Source organism: Schistocerca cancellata, chromosome 5 (genome assembly GCF_023864275.1).
Source record: "Schistocerca cancellata isolate TAMUIC-IGC-003103 chromosome 5, iqSchCanc2.1, whole genome shotgun sequence".
Lineage (NCBI taxonomy): Eukaryota > Metazoa > Arthropoda > Insecta > Orthoptera > Acrididae > Schistocerca > Schistocerca cancellata.
In genome coordinates, this window is record NC_064630.1 from 369815200 (window position 1) to 369834306 (window position 19107).

The 19107-nt window shown below is 42.8% G+C and overlaps 1 protein-coding gene and 1 non-coding gene across 2 annotated transcripts in view; one reads left to right on the forward strand and one right to left on the reverse strand.

Annotated features, from left to right (window-relative positions):
• The window catches only part of LOC126188542 (uncharacterized), a 720097-nt gene that overhangs the window by 689559 nt on the left and 11431 nt on the right, over positions 1–19107 (forward strand). The window contains exon 4 of the mRNA XM_049930142.1: positions 16444–16501. Within this exon, the coding sequence (XP_049786099.1) occupies positions 16444–16501 (58 nt within the window). The remainder of the gene's footprint in view (positions 1–16443; positions 16502–19107) is intronic.
• Positions 14528–14601, reverse strand: Trnat-ugu (transfer RNA threonine (anticodon UGU)). Its single transcript has one exon. It is a non-coding gene; the product is annotated as a tRNA-Thr (tRNA).

A 19107-nucleotide genomic window follows, 5' to 3' on the forward strand; every position in this document is an offset into this window, starting at 1 on the left:
CTTCAACTTCTGTGCAGATGATCAAGTTCTTCGCCTACTTCACTTCCTAACCAAACAATACAAGGCGTCTTGTTGCTCACTAAATACTGAAGAAAACTAAGAAAGTATACACCAATCCGGTCTCCTGTACAAATTCCGCTGGTATGTACTTTGACTGACCTAACTGTATATTTCTGTGTAACAATAAAAAAACACCCATCCCTGAATATTCCAAACAACTGTCGATATGCCCCAAAGAGCTGTACTGTTGCCACTAGCTAATTTTCTATACACTCCCTCCCCCCCACAATCTACCAGAATATGCTGACGACGGAAACGTCCTCGCCATACACAGATCTTCTATTCACCCCAACAACCGCTACTGCTACATCTCCGCAAGTACATCTCGTGGTATAAACAGTGTTACGTATCCACGGAACCAACAAAAAAAAAGCAGACAACATTTATGGGAAAAACCACTGAAGTTTTTCGTCGCCGAGACTGATCCACTAAATTTAAACATTAAAGAAATTTGAGCTAATACTCAGACAAATACTGATCTTGAGCACGTCACGTCGTGCAAGTATTTGGAGGTGACAGTAAGAGGTGATATGAAATGGGACGATGACGTAAATTCAGTGACAGGAAAGGCGAATGGAAGGCTTATGGTGTGAAAGGATGTTAGATAAATATGGGGGCGTTCGATAAGTAATGCAACATACTTTTTTTCTCGAAAAGTCTCGGTTGAAAAAATGCGGAATTTGTTGTGAGACATCGTGGAATATTTCCGCTTCAGCTTCTATAGTAGCATGAAGTTCCGCTTGGTGGCGGCGCTATAGATAGCCTTCAAAATGGCGTCTGCAACAGAGGTGCGTTCCAAGCAGAGCTGTCATTAAGTTTTTTTTGGCGGGAAACCAGAGCACCTCAGATATCCATAGGCGGTTGAAAAATGTCTGCGGAGACTTAGAAGTGAATGTGTCTTCCATCATCGCAACAAGATCCTGCTAACCTGTCCGATCTCCCGCGTGTCGGCCGGCGGCACACAGCTATGACTCCAGCAATGTTGGAGAGTGCGGACACTCTCATGGACGGATCACAATCAAACACCTCGGTGCACAACTGGACATCTCTGTTGATAGTGCCGACACAATCGTCCACAGGTTTATTTATTTATTTATTTATTTATTGATTTATTTAACCTGGCAAGATTAGGGCCATCAGGCCCTCTCTTACATCTAACCAGGCATTCTACTTATTTTACATTCATACGTTTTAGTAGGCATGTTAAACTACATCTAGTACAAAAAGTGAAATAAACAATTAGAAATACATACATATAAGTTTATATTCGTAGATCATAGGTACTGTTATAATTAGACACTATTGAAGAGACAAATTTTAGATAGAAGTGCTGGCAGCAGGGAGTGTGAGGGAGACTCATGGTGAAGGGAGGAGAAGAATAGAGAGACATGATGAAACATAATTAAGGAAATATAAAGGAAAAGAAGATTGCGTGGCTAATAGAGATAGATGAAGAGGAAGGCATCTGAGGAGCAAGATAGGAGACGCTATCTTTGCTATTTGACGGATTAGAGGATTAGCCTGGTACATTAATTTTGTGGAGAACTTTATGAAGATGATAGTAGGAAATGCTTCAACTTCTTCTTAAAAGCAGCAGGAGATTGAATTTTGCGCAAGGTAAGGGGCAGTTTGTTCCAGAGGCGGACAGCGGCAACTGAGAAGGAGTTTGCAAAAGTTTTTGTTTTGTGAGTGGGCACAGTTAGGATACCAAATAAGAGTGACCTCGTGTTTCGATTATGATGGCATGACAGGTTTTTAATCTCTGAAGCAAGGTACTGGGGTGCTTGCGCGACGAGGAGTCTGTGAAGTAGACATAGAGTGTGGTAGTCACGCAATTTGTCCGGCCGCAGCCACCCTAGCTCGGAGTATGAAGCACTAACATGATCATATCGGCGAATGTTGCAGGTGTAACGCACACAGGCATTCATGGTTAGCTCTAGCCGTCTTTTGTTTTCACTACTCGTGCCTTGCTGAATCACATCACAATAGTGGAGGTTCGGTAGAACGAGTGCTTGCACGAGCTGGCGTTTCAAGTCCTGTGGAAATATGTTCCGAAACTTTTTGAGAGCATAGAGACAAGCAGACGTCTTTCGGCACACTGCGACTGTATTCTCCGCCCAGTTGAGATGCTCATCCAAAGTTACACCCAAGTTCTTCACTGTTTTCTGATATGGTATTGGAGTAGCGTCGAGCAGAATAGGAGGTAGCCGTTCGCGGAAATCTGAACTTATTAATTTCTGATGGGCTATTAAGATTACTTGCGTCTTTTTTGCATTTAGTTTAAGCCCCAGGTTTTTCGCCCATGTTACTACTGAAGACAGATCATCATTCATCTGAGCGATTGCAGTGTTTACGTCTTCAGGTCTGACGCTTAGGTAAAGTTGGAGGTCGTTGGCATAGAAATGATATTTACAGGAGGACAGAACCGACGAAATATCGTTGACATATAAAGAAAACAAAAGTGGTCCTAAGACTGATCCTTGTGGCACTCCTGAGGAAACATGTTTCCAGGAAGATTTTTCATTTACGCAGACAACACATTGCTGTCTGTCTTTTATGTAACTTTCAAACCATCTCATTGCACTATCAGAGAAATTAAGCTGTTGCATTTTTCTGGGCAACAGGTTGGAGTACTCAAAGGTATAAGCCAGCAGGGTTCCTCGCTGCCTTACAGAAGAACATAAACAGCAACGAAGGACCATGTGTTCAGAATTTCTAGCGTGTTACAAGGGAGGTTATTGATGCAACAAGACGTTGGCTCCGGCGACGACGAGCAGAGTGACATCATACGGGCATACAGGGCCTCTCACTAAGGCGGCGTAAGGCCAATGCATTGAACGGAGATTATGTTCAAAAATAGTGTTTTGTTGCCAAAAGAGTGGGAAATGATATAGTGTATTGAATCCTGAATAAAGCCGACCAGCTTTCAACAAAAAAAAAAAAAAAAAAAAAAAGTGCCGGGCATTACTTACTGAACGCCCTTCATACAATAAATCTGTAAAGCAAACCGCATATAAAATCAAGTGCCAACAATTCAGGAGTATTGTGTCAGTCCTTTGAATCCTTCGACTCATTCTCACGTCCACCAGCATTGCAAGGACCTCCACTCTTCCCAAGTATTTCCGTTCGGTCCAAATCCTGGAATGGCATGCCCTTTACCTCGCTTGCAATATGCGAATACGTTCTGCGTCACGAATCCTGTACCTAGTCATAAAATTCCCAGGGCTGTTACAACTCCTTGAACATCTTCATCAGTCTTACATTTCCCGTGAATTCGAGTGCCAGCACCCTATTTTACGGGCCGGAGTGGCCGTGCGGTTCTAGGCCCCTCAGTCTCGAGCCGAGCGACCGCTACGGTCGCAGGTTCGAATCCTGCCTCGGGCATGGATGTGTGTGATGTTCTTAGGTTAGTTAGGTTTAATTAGTTCTACGTTCTAGGCGACTGATGACCTCAGAAGTTAAGTCGCATAGAGCTCAGAGCCATTTGAACCATTTGAGCCTATTTTACGTCTCATCCACAACAAGGCGCATCTCTATCAATACGTCCCACTTTCTCTCTACCTTCCCTCCTTTCCAAACGTAACATAAATCGCCTCTTCCCACCCCCCACCCCACCCCCCCTCCCTCCCAGATTATGGTATCACCCACGAGATCTACATGTTCTATAAAACATAACGCACCACACTCCTCTCACTCCCAGATAATGGCTTCAATCCTTCTTTTCCCCATACCAAGTAGGCATGACAACGGGCATCATGTGAATCCAAAAGTGAACTGCTAGGATTGTATGAGGTAGGTATAGGACATCAAAAAGTATAACAGGAATTCTCGGGAAACATAAACAAGAATCCTTGGGAAAAAAGGTCCTGTCAGGTACATTTAGGGAGTCTGTAATCGAAGAAGACTCTGCGACCATTGTGAGAAGATAAATTAGGTCGCATGCAGAGACATAAAGAGAGTCATTTTACCCTAGCTCAATACGCGAACGGAGTAGGAAAGAAAGTAGATAATACTGGTACGATGTATCGTCCGCCAAGCTCTGTTCACTGCCTTGTGGAGCGTAAATGTAGATTTAGATGTAATAGGCAGGAGAGCAGCGTGCTAAGCCCCAGTTCCTCCTTTCTGATGTCCAGCAGAATGTATGAGATAGTCTTCGCTCGGCATACGGTGACCATCTGCATCTGATCGCTGTCTTCTGTTTTTGTTACATCAGACAACAAAGGGAGGTGGTTGGAATGCGATATGAATGGAGAATATGTGGAAGGTTGAGATAAGACAATGAAGAGCTAGAAGATAAATGCAATTAAATATTCAATAGATTTTATGTAATTCGAAGTTAACATCCTGGTGAATACCGGTGGCAGAGAGAGGATAATGTCAGTTGGTTCTGAGTAGTTTCGACAGGAGAAATAGGTCATGCTGCTAAATCATTACGTTGTACCAGTACACTCTCCGTCACAAATGACTTAGAACGCAATGCTTACCTGGGTGCATTCTTTTATACACATATTCTTGATTATAATACTTGCGAATGCTATCTTAATGGACGATCAGAATACTTCATGCTAGTAGACTACCATTCAGATAAGTAAGAAAATAGAGATCCGTATGACGTGTATTTGGTTGGTGCTTAAGTTCGTAGCGTTTTTGTTTTGCATGTTGATACTCCGGTTGCTATGGGTTTAATTACCGATCATCATCATCATCATCATCATCATCATTTAAGACTGATTATGCCTTTCAGCGTTCAGTCTGGAGCATAGCCCCCCTTATACAGTTCCTCGACGATCCCCTATTCAGTGCTAACATTGGTGCCTCTTCTGATGTTAAACCTATTACTTCAAAATCATTCTTAACCGAATCCAGGTACCTTCTCCTCGGTCTGCCCCGACTCCTCCTACCCTCTACTGCTGAATCCATGAGTCTCTTGGGTAACCTTGCTTCTCCCATGCGTGTAACATGACCCCACCATCTAAGCCTGTTCGCCCTGACTGCTACGTCTATAGAGTTCATTCCCAGTTTTTCTTTGATTTCCTCATTGTGGACACCCTCCTGCCATTGTTCTCATCTACTAGTACCTGCAATCATCCTAGCTACTTTCATATCCGTAACCTCAACCTTGTTGATAAGGTAACCTGAATCCACCCAGCTTTCGCTCCCATACAACAAAGTTGGTCGATAGATCGAACGGTGCACAGATAACTTAGTCTTGGTACTGACTTCCTTCTTGCAGAAGAGAGTAGATCGTAGCTGAGCGCTCACTGCATTAGCTTTGCTACACCTCGCTTCCAGTTCTTTCACTATGTTGCCATCCTGTGAGAATATGCATCCTAAGTACTTGAAACCGTCCACCTGTTCTAACTTTGTTCCTCCTATTTGGCACTCAATCCGTTTATATTTCTTTCCCACTGACATTACTTTCGTTTTGGAGATGCTAATCTTCATACCATAGTCCTTACATTTCTGATCTAGCTCTGAAATATTACTTTGCAAACTTTCAATCGAATCTGCCATCACAACTAAGTCATTCGCATATGCAAGACTGCTTATTTTGTGTTCACATATCTTAATCTCACCCAACCAGTCTATTGTTTTCAACATATGATCCATAAATAATATGAACAACAGTGGAGACAGGTTGCAGCCTTGTCTTACCCCTGAAACTACTCTGAACCATGAACTCAATTTACCGTCAACTCTAACTGCTGCCTGACTATCCATGTAAAGACCTTTAATTGCTTGCAAAAGTTTGCCTCCTATTCCATAATCTTGTAGAACAGACAATAACTTCCTCCTAGGAACCCGGTCATATGCCTTTTCTAGATCTATAAAGCATAGATACAATTCCCTGTTCCACTCATAGCAATTCTCCATTATTTGCCGTAAGCTAAAGATCTGGTCCTGACAACCTCTAAGAGGCCTAAACCCACACTGATTTTCATCCAATTGGTCCTCAACTAATACTCGCACTTTCCTTTCAACAATACCTGAGAAGATTTTACCCACAACGCTGATTAAAGAGATACCTCTGTAGTTGTTACAATCTTTTCTGTTTCCATGTTTAAAGATTGGTGTGATTACTGCTTTTGCCCAGTCTGATGGAACCTGTCCCGACTCCCAAGCCATTTCAATTATCCTGTGTAGCCATTTAAGACCTGACATTCCACTGTATTTGATGAATTCCGACTTAATTTCATCCACCCCAGCCGCTTTATTGCACTGCAATCTATTGACCATTTTTTCCACTTCCTCAAATGTGATCCTATTTCCATCATCATTTCTATCCCATTCTACCTCGAAATCTGAAACATTAATGATCGTATTTTCACCTACATTGAGCAACTCTTCAAAATATTCCCTCCATCTGCCCAAGGCATCCACAGGATTCACCAGCAGTTTTCCAATTACCGATTGTCAATTTTTATTTGTAGTTCACTATTGCTATTTGAGTTTACACATTGTCATTTCGCCATTTGGAGAAAATGAGTGGAGCTATGGCGCTAGAAAATGCAGTGTCCAGTGGAGAAATCGGAACATTTCCGACATATTCTTCTGTTTGAGTTCAATAGAGTGGTGACAGCAGCGGAGGCAGCCAGAAAAATTTGGGCTGCGTGTGGGCATAACGTCACAGGACAGAGCACGTCAAGAAAATGGTTTTCTTGTTTTAAGGAGGATCATTTTGACATTAGTGACTCCACACGTTCGGGAAGAGCTACGGGGTTTGATGAAGATCGTTTAAACGCATTAATCCACAATGGTCCACATCAGTGTACTCAAGAACTGCCAGTTGTGATGAACAGTGATCATTCCACAATGGTGCGGCATTTGCACGCAAATGGGGAAGGTTCAAAAATCGGGTGTATACTCTAAGCCAAAATCAGGGGGTGGCCATATATGCATCTCTGCTTGCTCGTCATCAATTGGCTCGGGAACAACACCGACCATTTCTATCCTGTATCGTTACTGGTGACAAGAAATGATGTCTTTATGCTAACATAAGGGGAAGAAAGGCATGGTTGAGCCCGAACAAAGCAGCAACTCCCCGTACAAAGACCTGGGCGCATCCACAAAAGATAATGTTATGCACCTGATGGAACAGCGACAATGTGCTGTTCTACAAAGCGCTTCCTCGAAGTGTAACCGTCACTGCTGACATTTATTCTCAGCAACTGTGACCTCTTGCGGAAGCAATCCAAGAGCAACGTCTAGGGAGACTGCGTGAAGTGTTGCTATCTCTCGATAACGCCCTCCGCATTTTGCTAAACTGACAAAAAACACAATACAGTAATTGGGATCTTGCGGCCTCAGATTTTCACCCTTATCGCTCTCTATCGAACAGCCTTCAAGAAACTTCTCGGATAAAAACGCGCTCCAAAAATTTGATTTCTACAGTCAAGGAATCGAAAAGCTGCCCGAGCGGTGGCAGACTATTGTAAATAGTGGAGGAGAATATATTATTGACCACCAAAGTCTCTCTTAAGTGTATATCTTGTGTTTGTTTAACTTACGCACGCTACGAACTTATGCGCCAACCTAACATTTGTATGATCCTGAAAATTCGAAAAGGATGTATGTGATATCGCTTATTTCTTTCATTTTTATGCAAAATGTTGCAATTTCTCCTACTGGTACACCATTGCAAGTGTGATTTGAAAAGTTCTTTGACTTTTGAAGAAATATGGCCATTTTGATGGACTTGCCGTAGATGGGGAGGTTTGCGTGCCTCAGCGATACAGATAGCCGTACCGTAGGTACAACCACAACGGAGGGGTATCTGTTGAGAGGCCAGACAAACGTGTCGTTCCTGAAGAGGGGCAGCAGCCTTTTCAGTAGTTGCAAGTGCAACAGTCTGGATGATTGACTGATCTGGCCTTGTAACAATAACCAAAACGGCCTTGCTGTGCTGGTACTGCGAACGGCTGAAAGCAAGGGGAAACTACGGCCGTAATTTTTCCCGAGGGCATGCAGCTTTACTGTATGATTAAATGATGATGGCGTCATCTTGGGTAAAATATTCCGGAGGTAAAATAGTCCCCCATTCGGATCTCCGGGCGGGGACTACTCAAGAGGATGTCGTTATCAGGAGAAAGAAAACTGGCGTTCTACGGATCGGAGCGTGGAATGTCAGATCCCTTAATCGGGCAGGTAGGTTAGAAAATTTAAAAAGGGAAATGGATAGGTTAAAGTTAGATATAGTGGGAATTAGTGAAGTTCGGTGGCAGGAGGAACAAGACTTCTGGTCAGGTGACTACAGGGTTATAAACACAAAGTCAAATAGGGGTAATGCAGGAGTAGGTTTAATAATGAATAGGAAAATAGGAATGCGGGTAAGCTACTACAAACAGCATAGTGCACGCATTATTGTGGCCAAGATAGATACGAAGCCCACACCTACTACAGTAGTACAAGTTTATATGCCAACTAGCTCTGCAGATGACGAAGAAATTGAAGAAATGTATGATGAAATAAAAGAAATTATTCAGATAGTGAAGGGAGACGAAAATTTAATAGTCATGGGTGACTGGAATTCGAGTGTAGGAAAAGGGAGAGAAGGAAACGTAGTAGGTGAATATGGATTGGGGCTAAGAAATGAAAGAGGAAGCCGCCTGATAGAATTTTGCACAGAGCACAACTTAATCATAGCTAACACTTGGTTTAAGAATCATGATAGAAGGTTGTATACATGGAAGAACCCTGGAGATACTAAAAGGTATCAGATAGATTATATAATGGTAAGACAGAGATTTAGGAACCAGGTTTTAAACTGTAAGACATTTCCAGGGGCAGATGTGGACTCTGACCACAATCTATTGGTTATGACCTGTAGATTAAAACTGAAGAAACTGCAAAAAGGTGGGAATTTAAGGAGATGGGACCTGGATAAACTGAAAGAACCAGAGGTTGTACAGAGTTTCAGGGAGAGCATAAGGGAACAATTGACAGGAATGGGGGAAAGAAATACTGTAGAAGAAGAATGGGTAGCTTTGAGGGATGAAGTAGTGAAGGCAGCAGAGGATCAAGTAGGTAAAAAGATGAGGGCTAGTAGAAATCCTTGGGTAACAGAAGAAATATTGAATTTAATTGATGAAAGGAGAAAATATAAAAATGCAGTAAATGAAGTAGGCAAAAAGGAATACAAACGTCTCAAAAATGAGATCGACAGGAAGTGCAAAATGGCTAAGCAGGGATGGCTAGAGGACAAATGTAAGGATGTAGAGGCTTATCTCACTAGGGGTAAGATAGATACTGCCTACAGGAAAATTAAAGAGACCTTTGGAGATAAGAGAACCACTTGTATGAACATAAAGAGCTCAGATGGGATCCCCGTTCTAAGCAAAGAAGGGAAAGCAGAAAGGTGGAAGGAGTATATAGAGGGCCTATACAAGGGCGATGTACTTGAGGACAATATTATGGAAATGGAAGAGGATGTAGATGAAGATGAAATGGGAGATACGATACTGCGTGAAGAGTTTGACAGAGCACTGAAAGACCTGAGTCGAAACAAGGCCCCTGGAGTAGACAACATTCCATTGGAACTACTGACGGCTTTGGGAGAGCCAGTCCTGACAAAACTCTACCATCTGGTGAGCAAGATGTATGAAACAGGCGAAATACCCTCAGACTTCAAGAAGAATATAATAATTCCAATCCCAAAGAAAGCAGGTGTTGACAGATGTGAAAATTACCGAACAATCAGTTTAATAAGCCACAAATGCAAAATACTAACGCGAATTCATTACAGACGAATGGAAAAAGTAGTAGAAGCCGACCTCGGGGAAGATCAGTTTGGATTCCGTAGAAATACTGGAACACGTCAGGCAATACTGACCTTACGACTTATCTTAGAAGAAAGATTAAGGAAAGGCAAACCTACGTTTCTAGCATTTGTAGACTTAGAGAAAGCTTTTGACAATGTTGACTGGAATACCCTCTTTCAAATTCTAAAGGTGGCAGGGGTAAAATACAGGGAGCGAAAGGCTATTTACAATTTGTACAGAAACCAGATGGCAGTTATAAGAGTCGAGGGACATGAAAGGGAAGCAGTAGTTGGGAAGGGAGTAAGACAGGGTTGTAGCCTCTCCCCAATGTTATTCAATCTGTATATTGAGCAAGCAGTAAAGGAAACAAAAGAAAAATTTGGAGTAGGTATTAAAATCCATGGAGAAGAAATAAAAACTTTGAGGTTCGCCGATGACATTGTAATTCTGTCAGAGACAGCAAAGGACTTGGAAGAGCAGTTGAACGGAATGGATGGTGTCTTGAAGGGAGGATATAAGATGAACATCAACAAAAGCAAAACGCGGATAATGGAATGTAGTCGAATTAAGTCGGGTGATGCTGAGGGTATTAGATTAGGAAATGAGACACTTAAAGTAGTAAAGGAGTTTTGCTATTTGGGGAGCAAAATAACTGATGATGGTCGAAGTAGAGAGGATATAAAATGTAGACTGGCAATGGCAAGGAAAGCGTTTCTGAAGAAGAGAAATTTGTTAACATCGAGTATAGATTTAAGTGTCAGGAAGTCATTTCTGAAAGTATTTGTATGGAGTGTAGCCATGTATGGAAGTGAAACATGGACGGTAAATAGTTTGGACAAGAAGAGAATAGAAGCTTTCGAAATGTGGTGCTACAGAAGAATGCTGAAGATTAGATGGGTAGATCACATAACTAATGAGGAAGTATTGAATAGGATTGGGGAGAAGAGAAGTTTGTGGCACAACTTGACCAGAAGAAGGGATCGGTTAGTAGGACATGTTCTGAGGCATCAAGGGATCACCAATTTAGTATTGGAGGGCAGCGTGGAGGGTAAAAATCGTAGGGGGAGACCAAGAGATGAATACACTAAGCAGATTCAGAAGGATGTAGGTTGCAGTAGGTACTGGGAGATGAAGAAGCTTGCACAGGATAGAGTAGCATGGAGAGCTGCATCAAACCAGTCTCAGGACTGAAGACCACAACAACAACACTCACGCATGCATTTGAAAATGATTTCACAGCCTAAACTGTTCAGTAATGGAAACAAATTAAAATGAGGAGTGATAAAATGTTACCATTCGAACAGTTTATGGCGGATGTGGACGCAGTTGTAACCAAAATAAGCAATTCTTTATCTTAGTAGAAAGTATTTGTTGTCATGTATGTACGCCAGTCTGTATAAGCAGATTTTCATAAGTGAGCGGAACAGCGTAACGCATAGCGCAGAGAGCGTTGGCTCATGGGATGTGGAGGTGAGCCACACCCGGATCTAGTTCGAGCGCAGGCTTAAGCAGTATTGGTTCGGTATAAGGGTCATCCTTAATGTGGTTTCTAGGCGTGTTTCCTGACTTGTCGTAACTAATGCAGGGCACGTTCGCCACTGCCGTCTCAGGATGAAAATATATGAACTACCAGGAATAAAGCGTGTATTTAAGCAGGCAGGTGGCACAACAGTCTCCTTTAACGTAAATGAAGTCAGCGGTATTCAACCACAAAATTAATATGAAAATAAACGCGAAATCGTGCCTGAGTGATTTTTGCTCATTAGTAGAAACTGAAGAAAAAAAGATATTTTACGGCAATTCTGAATTTTACAGCGTGAAGTACCGAAATAACAATTAAAACTAACGAACGTATAACACGCTTCATATTTCCGTTTCATGATGTTACCCGCCCCATAAAGAACAGCAATCACTCGTATTTGTGTTAACGACGTGTTAAATCTCTTGAATCCCCTTTGAATGCCGTTTTAAACTATGTATATTTGTCTTTCAAAGCCTTCAAGGAAGTCGTGTGAAGTGAATTAATCTGTCCACCTTCCAAAGATGGTAAGGCGAGCCGGAATGTCAATGGCAAGAGGCTCGGCTCGTGCATCACGCAGATGGCTCTGCTTGGCTGTGACATCAGCTGCTTGCGCTTCCATCCACGTATAGCCGCGCAGCAGAGTGAAGGCGCATCGCCCATAAAGTATACGAGACGTACCCGTGTGGCCCACACGTCGGATGCGTGCAGTCTAGCGAGAGCCATAAAGCCGTCTTATGCACAGCCCATAAAAAAAAGAAAAATAAATTGAGCGACTCGACGGCGGTACGTCTTTAAAATCCTCACCCAGTACTAATCTACATCTAAATGTACATAGATACTCCACAGGCTACCGTACGGTTGGTGGCGAAGGATACCCTGTACCACTTATAGTCACTTCCTTTCCTGTTCCACTCGCAAATAGAGCGAGTGAAATAAACTGCCTATACGCCTCCGTATGAGTCCTCATTTCTCATGTTTTATCTTCATGGTTATTACGCACAGTGTACGTTGGAGATAATAGAGTTGTTCCACAGTCAGCGGCCGGCCGGAGTGGCCGAGCGGTTCTAGGCGCTACAGTCTGGAACCGCGCGACCGCTACGGTCGCAGGTTCGAATCCTGCTTCGGGCGTGGATGTGTGTGATGTCCTTAGGTTAGTTAGGTTTAAGTAGGTCTAAGTTCTAGGGGGCTGATGACCTCAGAAGTTAAGTCCCATAGTGCTCAGAGCCATTTGAACCATTTCCACAGTCAGCTTCAAATGCCGGTTCTCTAAATTTTCTCAGTATTGTTTCTCTAAAAGAACGCCGCCTCCCCTTCAGGAATTCTCGTGTGAGTTCTCGAAGCATCTCCGTAACCGTTGCATGTTGTCCGAACCTAACGGTAACAAACCTAGCAGCCCGTCTCTGGACTGCTTCGATGTCTTCCTTTAATGATGCCTGGTACGGATCCCAAATACTCGACCAGTACTCAAGAACTGGTCGCACTGGCGTCCTACATGCGATCTCCGTCACAGATGAACAACAGTTCCCTAAAATTCTCCCAATGGCGGTTTGATTTCTAGGAAAAAGATATGCCCACTAATTCCTCATCACTGCCCTATATGAGCTCATGGCCCCTTCTCAAATGATCTTGTTGCTGACGATAAACTCCAAAGAATCTTCCTTTCCAGAATTTGGAAGGATAGCATCAGTCACGTGTACCAATAACAACTCGAAAAACGTACTAGAAGCTTCCTGCTATAGCCTGCTTGTGTATGAACATAGGGGACTGTCCCGGTCTATACTCTACGAACGTACGTTGAGACGATCCGCTCAGAGCCTTCATTTAAGATGTGTCGCCTGATCTACTGACTCAAGACAAGAAAACTCTATCGCAACATCCGTGTCAAAATTAGATTCTGTTTCTATATATAATTTCTCAGTCATTTGTCTTATCCGATATTTACCCTCAAGACACGTTTTGGCAGCATGCATCCATCATCAGGTGCCTACCTGCTATTTATAAATCAAGTACTAATTGGCAGTGCGTGTGAAGAGATGAGAACATTTGTTGCTAGGTGTATCAGCGAGGTTATGTTACGAATGTTATTGTCCCTGTCCAGGAAAATTATTTTAATGTGCAATATATCTACAAGGTGTGAAATTTTCTGTCAATGATATCAAGACTTACAAACAAAATACCTTTACTGGCCTCAATGTAATCACCGTAAGTTACAACACATTTCTGACATCGTTTGTAAAGCGGTCGAAAACCGTCAGGAAACGTTTTTTGTAGAATCGCTCGATGCACAGTGGTCACGAGTCCCTGGATATCAGCATCATCATAGGAAATGAGTCATGGTGCTTCCAGTACGATCTGGAGACCAAACGATAGTCAATGGAATGGTGTACATCATTTTATCCACCTGACAAAGGAAGTTGGCTCACAAAACCCAAGATTAAGATGATGTTGATCGCCTTTTTTGACAGCAAGTGCTTGATCCGTCACGAATTTCTGTCGGAGGGAGGTGGAGAGGACGAGAAACAAAATGCTTTTGACTGTCGCTTGGTCTTCTGGTTGTACTGGTAAAGCCAGGTCTTATTTCCTGCCGGCCGGAGTGGCCGAGCGGTTCTAGGCGCTTCAGTCTGGAACCGCGCGACCGCTACGGTCGCAGGTTCGAACCCTGCCTCGGGCATGGCTGTGTGTGATGTCCTTAGGTTAATTAGGTTTAAGTAGTTCTAAGTTCTAGGGGACTGATGACCTCAGCTGTTAAGTCCCATAGTGCTCAGAGCCATTTGAACCATTTTTTTCTCATTTCCTGTAAAGATACGTATATCTAACAATGCCTGATAATGGTGCTTTGAGTGTTTCCACGAGAAGCGTTTGCTAATAGTACCCAACAGCTTTACAACCGACGTAAGAAATGTCTTGTAGCAGAAGGTGATTACTGAGAAGGCCAGCAGAAGTATTTTGTTTGTAACTTTTGTCTCCTACATTTTCTGATACCATTCACCGAACTTTACAGGCGCACATTATACATGTACATTTAGCAATACAATTAAAGGATCATATATGAAGATAGTAACTGTTCTCCAATGGACAGATACCATTGATGACGGTGTAGCTTCTCTAGAATAAATGATAATTAATTGAAACCCTCAGCTGCCGACAGGTGTTGTTGATATACCTCAATGGGGCAGCCGGAAATGTGTGCCCCGACCGGGACTCGAACCCGGGATCTCCTACTTACATGGCAGACGCTCTATCCATCTGAGCCACCGAGGACACATATGAGTAACGCGACTGCGAGGTATATCAACACCACCTGTCGGCAGCTGAGGGTTTCAATCAATTATCATTTATTCTAGAGAAGCTGTACGGTCGTCAATGGTAACTGTTCTTTCGAGAACAGTTATTATCTTCATATATAGTTAAAGGCTACCCGGCCATTGACCTTCGTCTGTGCGAATGCGCACAGGTTGCCCGAACTCTTACGGGAATCGTCACCTTAGTTGGCGCGAGTAATGAGTGGATGGGCAAATATCTATTAGGTACATTACGTATGTAGTTTGTGGACACTTGGGAACGTGGGTCTCACGGGAAGCGTGCCAGGGATGAGTCCCTGCAGTCGCGCACTTCATGTGTGTCCTCGGTGGCTCAGATGGATAGAGCGTCTGCCATGTAAGCAGGAGATCCCGGTCGGGGCACACATTCTCAACTGTCCCCATCGAGGTATATCAGCAACATCTGTCGGCAGCTGAGGGTTTCAATTAATTATCAATTAAAAGATCACTTTCTCGAAACACCTTGTCTCCCATTGCAACGCAGATGTTTGAAATTTGGGCCAAAGGAGCCTACCACATTCCTCTGTAATGCTGCAGATGCCTTGTGCCCTGCTACGTCACCCTTTGGCTCAGCTTCAAACAACAAGGTGTCGTTACATGCAAAAAGAAGGCGACATCTCAAAAGTTCATGTGAGGTATAAGGTGAGTTAATGACGTCACATTAGCAAAGGACGTGAAACTGGAGAACTGAAATAGCGTAAAAATCATTTGCTGCTTCAGATCACGCTCAAATTTCGTCGAATGGTTTTGAAAGATCCCTAGGTGGTTCCGACCTATATACCAGAGCAACACTCGAAAGGAATGCGACCACGTTCAATGGGATTGCGTGCCCAGGATGTCCTTAGAGAAGGGTTGAATCGTCCGGGAGGTGTCAGGAGTGTCCGAGGTTGTCAAGAACGTCTTCCTGTTACTCATTACACTGCAAAGTGTCGTTTTCGATAGCGAAATGTGTGGATATCAATGCCACAAGGGAAGGGATGGTTTCATTGACGTCCCTTATGCCACACCCTCATGCTTTTTCGTATCGTTTCTGAGCGACAGAGTCTCTGAAATGTTTCCCTCGGTCATCCATAAGAAAACTGCGCGATTTCAACGCCGGGCACCGCAAATCTGTCTTCCACCGAAGAGGCGTCAAGAGAAGAGGTGAAATGACGGTCAGAGGGGGTGTAAGGCCATTCCTTCATGTGACAGGTGCACAGTGGCATTGGCTAGAATTGTGGTGAAATTTGGAGTTAATGTGACGTCATTAACTCATCTTACACCTCACTAGAACTTTTGAACTCTGGCGTTGTTTCCGCATGCGACGATAGCGTCGCTGAGTCCCAGGGTGACGTCATGCGCCACGCTTTTGCAGCATTACAGAGGAAGGTTGTAGGCACCTTAGAGCCAAATTTCAAACTTCTGCATCGCAATGGGAGACGATTACGGGGTTCCGAAAAAGTGAGCCTTTGGGTTGAGCGGTGTAACTTCAGATACAATTGATAGTATATTGGCTTACATCTTGTGGGAATATATCATTATCTGGCACACGAACTCCAGGAACAAACACAACACCATCACCTCACGCAGTTGTTTACATGCCACATATTCACCAACGCTGAGATATTATATACTCTTACCTGCTATGACAATGTATACACTAAGAATACAGGCATTATTTGTACAAGCACATTTGCATATGGGAGTACTGGGTGTCCTCTGCCTAATGAATATTGCATAAGATTTCCTTAATTTTCAAAAATCGCGATTGAAATTTCAATTGTTTCTTTTTTACATGTTGCAGACGACGACGACAATATGGACAACCGCATATCACCGCCGTCTGCGTCGCTGTACGAGAGGTGAGTGCGCAGCCACGCAAAATGAACCACAACAACAACAAAACAAGTTGTTGAAAGTCTCTTCGGGTTTGCTGCCGGATCCTAAAATCGATTCAATATTTCGGCGATCCAACTGTTCGCTATCTTCAGGAGAGTGCTGCTTCGCTGGTAAGTCCCGCTGAGAACTAACGCCAGACTGCAAATCCACGTCCTATACAGGCATCCGTGCCGTGCACAGCACATGCGCCGCCCGTCACAGTTGCTGCCCTCCAGGACTTGGCAGGTGGCACCGCCCTAAGTAGAACACCGGCGGCAGCGATATATCGCACTCACAGACGATTTTCAAACACTCGGACTGGCCGATTTTTCCGGCTGTTGTAGCCTCGTATGACGGCCATGTTCCACACACCTGTCCTGAACTGTGCGAGTCGAACGGACTATGTAAGCCTTCCCACACCACGGAATTCTGTATACACCGGGTTTCTTAAGCCCCAAATCATCTTTCACAGAGCCGAGTAGTGTCCTAATCTTGGAAGGTGAACGTAACACACTCTTATTTTTAAAATTCCTTAAAATTCTTCCAATCTTAAAAGATATGCCGCCAGAGTAAGGAATAAAGGCATCCGATCTATGTTCCTCTTCATGCACCTCCGGTGATGGTCCAAACTCCATAATCTTGGAGGACAGCAACCGTGATGGGCGGCGCATGCGCCGTGTACGGTACGGACGCCTATCTAGGACGTCCGTTTGCAGCCTGGCGTCAGTTCTCAGAGGAACTCATCAACGAAGCAGCACTCTCCTGAAGATGGCGAACAGTTGGATTGCCGAATTGAATCGCGTTGATTTTAGGATCCGGCAGCAAACCCGAAGAGACTTTCAAGAGTTATTACACCGGGAAAGCCTACGAAGTCACAACAAAAGACGTTGTTTCCAGTGTTCATAAACGGTGAATGTGCAGCTGGCGGACGCAATTGCTTAAGCTTTGTATTACTTTCAGCTATAGCAGGATTCAAATCTCCTTTCAGCTATCCTGATTGAGACTATTCGTGACTTTCCCAATGCCAGGAAGATTCCTCTGATTCGTCATGGTTGAGGGCTTCCATAAATACAATATTTATTATACGGCTAAACTTTCCTATACGGCTCACACCATGATCTCAGATGGAAAATTACGCAGTGATATAATAAGCAACTGATGTGAAAATGTTTCATTGGCATTTAATTATCAAATGCAACCCTCATAGCGCCGTCATTTATGGAGAAAATAATTACAAGGGCCTCCAGTCATCCGTCTCCTATACTGTACAAAAAGTGAAACAGTCACGATTTGTTTATTATTGCAGATATTTCAGTCCTCTGATAGGGCCGGGTTAAAAATTCTACTCACTTGGGTTGTTTTGAAAATCAGCCTTATGACAAACACCATTAGTCTATTTTTTATTTTTATTTTTACCCAGATTTGTTTCGACACTTATGTGTAATCTTCTGTGAGTCAATTTTTTTTATTTCTGCATAGCACAAAATCAAATTTATAATAATTTATCTATGGTAGGTAGAATTATAATATGTGGAATTTGCTTTGTTTTTTTTTAGGCGCTTACCTTAAAATTACATCGCTAAATGAACACCATTATTATAAATCGGTTTTTGTGCCATTTTTCGTCTCTCTCTCTCTCTCTCTCTCTCTCTCTCTCTCTCTTTTTTTTTTTTTTTTTTTTTTTTTTTTTACAGTAAGTCATCTGCAAACTAGCCATGTAGAAAATTATTGTGTATGTGTGAAGAATTGTTTCGTGAGTAGAGGTTATGTGCGTTTCCGTATCTCTACCCACGGAACAGTTCTTCACAAATACACAATAACTTTCTTCATGGCTAGTATGCAGATGACACGCTGTCAAAAAGAAAGAAAGACGAGAAAGGGCACAAAAACCGATGTATAAAAATTCACTTCATTTAGCGATGTAATTTTAAGATGAGCGTCTCCACAAAGCAAAGCAAAATGCACATATTGTAATTCTTAAGCCTACAATCGATAAATTATTAGAAATCTGATATTGTACTTTACAGAAATAAAAAAATTGATCCACATAAGATGACACATACGTGTCGAAACATTTCTGGGTGAAAAAATAAATAAAGTAATTGTGTTTGCATAACGCTGATTTTCAAAACAACCCAATTTTTAAGTCGCAAACACGGAAGAACATCAAAAGGAGCTTCAAACCTCAGTAAAATGAGTCTAGTCCTCACTTAAAACTGATCTGTATTTCGATCGCCTTTCATTAAGTGAACCAAATAAATCATCCAGGATCACCAGAATCACCAAAAATTTTAGGAGCCGTATAACGCAAACTGTAGAGGATCCATAATTAACTATATTAAGGTAACGAACGAATGGTCAGTAATGAAATATCCAGACAGTATGGAATCTTGAACAACTTGTGTCACGCATTTGTTTGCAAACTGCTTATATTTCGTAAGAAACATCAGTCCGCATCGACGTTGGTGGCACTACTTAAAAAAAAAAAAAAGAAAAAAAAAAAAGAAGAAGTTGCCCGGGTGCGAATAGGACTCGCGCTCTGAGGGTCCCGTAAAAAATGAATTATGTGTACAAACAGTTCATCCACATC